This window comes from Mercenaria mercenaria, chromosome 16 (genome assembly GCF_021730395.1).
Source record: "Mercenaria mercenaria strain notata chromosome 16, MADL_Memer_1, whole genome shotgun sequence".
In the NCBI taxonomy this organism is placed as follows: Eukaryota; Metazoa; Mollusca; class Bivalvia; order Venerida; family Veneridae; genus Mercenaria; species Mercenaria mercenaria.
In genome coordinates, this window is record NC_069376.1 from 26634424 (window position 1) to 26642062 (window position 7639).

Below are 7639 nucleotides of genomic sequence, written 5' to 3' on the forward strand. Positions count from 1 at the left end.
TTATTTGTTATCATTTTGTTGACAGACCCGTTACACTGCTGCTTCATACACGTGTTCATTGCTATTATAGAATGTATCTAATGATATTGTGGTTGATCTATAAACATCTGAATGAAGTTGTCTCTGATTTATTGATCTAGAATTTCTGAATAATTTTAAAATTGGCACATACTTTTTTAAGTACCTAAGTACTGTAATGATTAATGTACATACAGTCAATATTACTAATATCGCATGCATAACCATACCATTATTAGACTCTGGCACGTCATTTGATTCTTTGCCTGACAGTACTGTCGTCACTTGTGTTTTGCATCTGATATGTTGACTGTCAAAAACAACAGACAGCATACTGGAAGACTTGCATATTCTTAAAGCCTGATCCATAGTGCCAACAATAACAGTTACTTTCTTTAAATTTCCTGTGATTTTTGAAATTATGCTTGATGCTACACTGATAACCGATTCTTTATCCGACGACGACGGCACATTTACACAGCTCGACTCATAGTTTGCACAATCATAAGTCGGCACGCTATTTTCACACAAGGCAAGTGACTTGCAACTGTCACTGCAAGTTACGATTCCAATTCCAAAACAAATGAAAACATATATCTCTATGTTGAACATTTTGAGGCTTTTTGGTCAGTGAACAGAATTAATGTGAGAGCGGCGTGAATGGATTGAGTTTAATTTTTTACCAGTTACTTTAGAAACCAGGTTGCCCATACCATTTCAATTTGATATGGATTGTAAATGTCAATAGAAACTTGGAGATCACAAGCACACAGGATATCTGTAATGTACCTAAGGTCCATATATTATAGCAATTAATTCCAGCAATACGTCAAGTTTTAACCTCTAAGACATAGATAAAAGATCTGTTTATCAGAAAACTAGTATAAAGAAACAATGTTTTAATTATTCTGATTTCTAAAGAAATATTTTATTTAATGAATTTCTGTTCCAAATATATTTACGCTACGCCGTTAGAAGTAAATAATAAAAACTGAGTCAAATCTAACAGTTTTTTTTATAAAATGTATGGTGTACAAAATGGCACATAATTCTTAAACTTTTAAATTAAAATATTTTTAATTTGAACTTTCTTTTTTTATCCATTCTTTCAGAGTGATCTTTTCATTTGTATTTTAGTTACGTGTAATGTACTGTTGTACAGTACATGTTGATTTTACATATGTCTTTTACACTGACAGTGTTAATAATTCTTTTACAGAAAGAAATGGAATGGTCAAACGATTTTAAAGAAATTATCGACGGTTTTGAAACCAGTTGAGATTTAGAAGAATTTGCTATTCTCTGGGCGATAGAATCTAACGATTACGTGCATCATCGCATTATAGATCTGAAATGGAATGAGCTACAGCTTGATATGGATTTGTACCCTGATGGATCATTTCAAGACAGTTCTATGACACAGCAGGGTGGTGCTGGTGAGCCAATTGGATTTACCATTTCAAAAGTGGGCGAAAAACAATTCTTGAAGAGCCGTGCCATAGATAGGCATTACAAAGTTAAAATCGACCTGACTGCTTTACGAGGGAAAAAAGTAAATGAACTACATAACGAATTACACGATTTATTTGATCGAGCTTTGGAGGAAGTAACGCAGAATATGCAGGAAAATGACCTCGGTAGAGTAGTGATTAATCACCCGTCTCTTAACCACGAAATTGTGATCCCTTTACAACAATTAAATCAACTAAATGCAAACACTGTTATGGAAACTGTTGAAACTGTTCTATCTTCCAACGAAAATCTATCAATGGATGGCGATTTTGATATTTCCATTGGAACAATAGAAGTGCCTAAAGGTGCTGGGAAAAGAAAAAATATAACTGATATTGAAAGTTCAAACAATTCTTTAATTAAAAAGCAGTCTATAGGTTATATTAACAATCCTCACGACAACTTGTGTTTACAGCGAAGTATTGCTTATGCTTGGGCCAAATTGAATCAAGTTGATCGAAGGGAGTGGTATGAATTGACCCGTGATACACTCAAAAACAATATATTAGACAACGTACTTCTTCACCGTAAAGTACCAACCTATTATTACAAGGACGCTACAAAGCACAATAGAAAAGAACAATTTTATCTGGCTGTTGCACTTAGTAATCTTGCCAATGTTTCAGCAGAAAAACCGGGCTCCATCATAGATATTGCAAAATTTTAAAATGCTTTAGACATTTCAGTAGCCGTGATATCGTCCAAAAGTGGCAATAAATTTGTACGTATACCATCATCCGAGGGAAAACAACGTATTTATTTATACTTAGTTGAAAATGAAAAAGAACAGCATTGGTACCCAATTTTATCACCGACTGTTTTTTTTCAGTTCGTCTTATTTCTGTTAGACATGTTTGATACACTACTCTACAAAGGGAAAACATGTTTGCAGTACTACTTGTTTGATTTGTAAACATGACAGTTGCCTTAAATCTGACCAGGAGCTTAGTTGCAAACAATGCCACATGACCTGTCGATCCATGGAATGTTTTGTTAGACATCAAACTTCAAAAGTCATCATGAAAAACAAAAAGAAAATTAAACTAATATCAGAATGCGAAAAGTATTGGAAATGTACTGACTGTAAAAAAGTAATACGACTTAAGAATGGGGATGAAAAGATGAACCACAGATGTGGCGAATATACATGTCCCTCCTGTCTCACTGTAATGCAACCTGGACATTTGTGCTATCAGCGTGCTCTAAAATCGAAAGAAAGCAAACGTAAATTTATATTTTTCGACATTGAAACTACACAGAACACGAAAGTACATTTATGTAAAGATAATGAGCACACTACTTCCTGTCTGTGTGAAAAAGAACAGCACGTGCCAAATTTAATAGTGGCACAAAAAGCTTGCGAGTCTTGTATGAATAAGGACATGACTGACAAAGCAGTATGTAAAAAGTGCGGATCCCTTTGTAAACGTTGCTCGGACTTAAATGCTGCTGGAAAGAACTCTGTTTTAAACTGTAATGATTGTTATTTACGTCAACACATATTTTACGGTGACAATGCCTGTTTTGATTTTTGCCAATGGCTTTTTACTCAAGGGAATAGTGATACTACTGTCATTAGTCACAATGGTAGAGGATTTGATCATTTTCCCATACTAAAATACTTAGTAAACCAGTCAATTGTACCGCAAACTATATTCAATGGGAGTAAATGTATGTACATGCACATTGCAAGATCACTCAATATACGTTTTGTGGACAGTCTAAGCTTTTTACCCATGAAACTTGCTGATTTACCAAGCTGCTTCGGTTTAGATGAATCAAAGTTCAAAAAAGGACACTGGCCTCACTATTTCAATACCAAAGAAAATGAAAATTACGTTGGTCTGTATCCATCAGTAGAATATTACGGATACAACAATATGTCACAAAAAGACAGGCAAGCATTTTTAGACTGGCATAACGAGAGAATAACAAATGGAGACATTTTTTATTTTAAAACGGAACTGATCGAGTATTGTAAAAGTGATGTAGACATACTCAGACAAGCTTGTCTGCGGTTTTGGATGTTAATGAAAAATTGTACAGGCGAGTATGAAGAAAAACTCAACCCTAAAACACTTAGAATGGAAAGAAAACTGGTCCGATATGTTGATCCATTTGAAAATGTTACCATTGCTTCTACCTGTTCAAAAATATTCAGGACTAAATTTATAGAAGAGAAATGGAAAGTTAAATTAAAACATCAAAACAAAACTTTGGAACAGGAACTTGATGCCATGGTTAAAAATGATAAAATAACGGTAAAATTGAACGATTCCTAGCTTCCAGAAAAAGATCTTTGGACACGAGGCTACACCATAGACGAAAGGAAGTTATTTCATCCCCAATTGCACAGATCCCGTCTAATGGATATCAGTAAGATCGCTACAGCAAAAAATCAATACAGTGGTTAGAATGGGTGATGGAAAAGGCTAAGTTAGAAAAAAAACCTATCAAAATTCAACATGCTTTAAATGCAGCTGAAATAACAATTCCCAACACAAAGTACAAGTTGGACGGATATAGCCAGTCTACAAACACAGCTTATGAATTTCATGTAAGTTACGTTACAAAAAAATCACATTTTAAGTCGTTACATTATGACTGTTATTCACTTATACTTTATTTTGTACTTGTATTATTACAGTTTTATTTTCTTAAACAATCTGTTGATGATAAAATCCTAGTATAATGTGATTTTATTTGTCTCAATAGGGCTAGAGATACCATGGGTGTTTAAAATGCATACAACATCAAAGAGATAAAATTCAACATCCTTCTACAAAACAATCGCCAGAGGAACTTTACGCATTGACTTTAAAGAAAGAGCAGTATGTTAAGGGCTTAGGCATGAATTATGTTTCAATATGGGAACATCAGTATGATTCCCAAGTGAAACGAAATGAGACTATGTACCGTTTTATCAGTTCTCTGGATATAGAAGAAAGGCTAAACACACGTGACGCTTTATTTGGTGGACGCACAGAAGCTACACGACTTTATTATAAAGTAAATACAGATGAACAAATTAAATATGTTGACTTCACGAGTTTATATCCTTATACAAATAAATATTCTAAATACCCAGTTGGTCACCCTGACATTATCACGGCTCCATTTGAAGATATTAGTTGTTACTTTGGATTTGCCAAGATTAAAATATTACCGCCAAAACAGCTGTACCACCCTGTGTTACCATACAGAAGCAATGGAAAGCTAAAGTTCCCGCTATGTAGAACTTGCGCGGAAAAAGAAAGTCAAGTCAAATGTATCTGTACAGATCAACAACGAATGTTCGTAGGAACCTATTGAACCTATTTAAAGGCTCGTCTACATTATTCAAAAAAATCTTGTAGGGCCCATAAATCACTAGATAATTTATATCTTGTACAAGCAATTAGTGCTTTGCAATATTTCTTGAACTTGGAAGACACATTCATTTTAAATGGAGGGAAATCATGACAGGTAAATAAAAAAGATGGCCAAAATGATACCGGTACAAAGTGTTTATAAAGATCAAATATTTGTACATTTAAAAAATGAATCATTGGTGAAAACATTGATTGAGAAAAACTCTAGTTGAAGTGATACATATCCAGTTGAAGAACAAAGTTACTAAAAAGATATTATTTCAGGAAATATGATAAAACAGTCATATTTTGTTAATATGTAACCTTGTGAGAAACGCCATTGATAATGTAAAAATACTTTTTGAGAACACTGAACTTGCTGTTACTCTTCCACTGGAGTACAAGATATAATTTTATTATTGAATTATATAAACGTGGCTTCTGAGCATGTCATTCAATTAAAACATCTTTTTTTCTGCTGTCCACACTGCCATGTTTATTGTTAAATTATCAAAGCCAAACATTCAATGATGGTTTTATTAGATCTCAATACACATTTAATGAAAAAATGTAAACAAAATACCATACTGGGCAAGTGCTCCTCATCAAAAAGCCTTTATCAGAGCATTTGACAGCACTACCATCCAAGAAAAATAGGATGAGTTCTAAACGCTACAAGATCTTGTAGCCGAAAATTATCTGGAAACTGCCACTCAAAAAGACACTAATGGGGGACACAATGTACTGTCTACACTATACAAGTTGCTGTGATTTATATCTTGTGCAAGTTTTCTTGAATAGTGTAGACGAGCCTGAAGACTTTTTCGTTTTGTTTGCTTTCTGTCAAATCCCCGTATCTTCCTTCCCAATGTTCTAGTGTTATCCAATAAAAATACAACGTTGTTACTCGCTTTTAGCCCTTCCTGTATTATCCAATGAAAAATCCATCGTTGTTACTCAAACATCACCATTTCCACACATAGATTAAAATGTTAGTTATAGCAACAACATTTCTGACCCATGTGAAAAATGGGGGGTGTTTTTTATTCTTCTATCCCCCTGTTTTTTTTATATAAAACAACATATAATTATTATCAGCAATATATCAAATATGTATTCAACAAAAATGTTTCTTTAAATATATATTTAAATTTCTTTTTTCGTTTTGAATACTCTCTAGTTCTTTTTCTATATGTAAATTTAGACTTTTCAAAAATTCAATACTTCTTTTTAGTTTACTTTGTACTTTTTTGCTTTGTTTTTTATTTTCAATATTCGCGAATTGACATTGGATTTTTTGTCATCCAGCAACTTTTTACATCACTGTCCCCCGTTGTGTTACTGCCCACCGTCGTATCACTGCACCTTTTTTCTAATTTTTCATATTTGTCAGTCCTGACAATAGAAAGGTATAAAATATAAAACAAATCTTTTACAATTATTTTTACCACGTTACAGATTCTAATATTTTTTACAGTAATATTTTGTTTGAATATGAATTAAGCTTATTATTAAAAACTATTTTAAACTAAAACAATATAATACAAAAAAAAATGTAAACTTACTGTTGAAACGCCATGGTTAATTCACCATGGCTACACATGGGTTCAAACAGAACCCCACCTGCCGGAGCAACGAATTCTGGCGTGACTCTCTGAATTGTTTCATTCTGTTCCATTTCTTGAAACATACAGCTGTAATTAATAAATATTTATTTTATATTATTATCATTATTATATTTTTTATAATTTCATTAATTTAACAACATTAAAGCAGTTGACAAAAATAAACACAACAGCATTGTCTTTGACCAAAAAAAAAAAAAAATACAATTTTACCTGCTAAATTCTAAAGAGGGCCATTCCTCCTCATCCATTGGTAATGCATACATACTGAAATATATAAAAACAAAATTATAAAAAAAAAAAACTTGCAGCAGCATCGTCAACAACAATAGTAAAAAAATCGAACAGACATATGATGAGCATAAACCAGACATTTATTAGCCCACCATCTTCAGATGGTGGGCTATTAAAATCAGTCTGCGTCCGTGGTCCGTCCGTCCGTCCGTCCATTAACAATTTCTCGTTATCGCATCTCCTCAGCAACTACTGGGGGGATTTTGACCAATCTTTGTCAGAATGATGTATTGGTACCTTAGTTGTGTCCCCCTGAAAATCAGACTGGTTCAGCAATTTTTGAGTGAGTTATAGCCCTTTGTTTATTTCTATATTTTACATAGATTTATATAGGGAAAAACTTTGAAAACCTTCTTGTCCAAAAGCACAGAGCCTAGGGCTTTGATATTTGGTTTGAAGCATCATCTAGTGGTCCTCTACCAAGATGATTCATATTATTTCTCTGGGGTCAAATATGGGCCCGCCCTGGGGGTCACATGGTTTATATAGACTTATATAGGGAAAAATTTTGAATAACCTCTTGTCCAAAACCACAGGGCCTAGGGCTTTGATATTTTGTATGTGACATCATCTAGTGGTCTTCAACTAAGATTGTTCAAATTATACCCCTAGCATCAAATATGGCCCCGCCCTGGGGGTCATATGGTTTACATAGACTTATATAAGGAAAAACTTTGAAAATCTTCTTGTCCAAACCACAAAGCCTAAGGCTTTGATACTTGTAATGTAGCATCAGCTAGTGGTTCTCTACCAAGTTTGTTCAAATTATCCCCCTAGGGTCAAAAATGGCCCCGCCCCGGGGGTCACATGGTTCATATAGACTTTTATAGGGAAAAGTTT

At 33.7% G+C, this 7639-nt stretch overlaps 1 protein-coding gene across 2 annotated transcripts; it reads left to right on the plus strand.

The window, feature by feature from the left end:
- The first annotated feature begins 1243 nt into the window (after nt 1–1243).
- Nucleotides 1244–5499, plus strand: LOC128549547 (uncharacterized). Of its 2 annotated transcripts, none has more exons than XM_053526470.1 (2): nt 1244–4087; nt 4246–5499. In XM_053526470.1, the coding sequence occupies exon 1, from the start codon at nt 2496–2498 to the stop codon at nt 3810–3812; it is 1317 nt and encodes a 438-aa protein (XP_053382445.1). In that variant the 5' UTR covers nt 1244–2495; the 3' UTR covers nt 3813–4087; nt 4246–5499. Both variants share the same exon structure in this region, with proteins under 2 accessions (XP_053382445.1, XP_053382446.1).
- Nucleotides 5500–7639: the final 2140 nt, after the last annotated feature.

What these genes read in the sequence shown, in the direction of transcription:
- LOC128549547 (XM_053526470.1), top strand. Translation starts at nt 2,496, where the DNA reads ATGACCTGTCGATCCATGGAATGTTTTGTTAGACATCAAACTTCAAAA.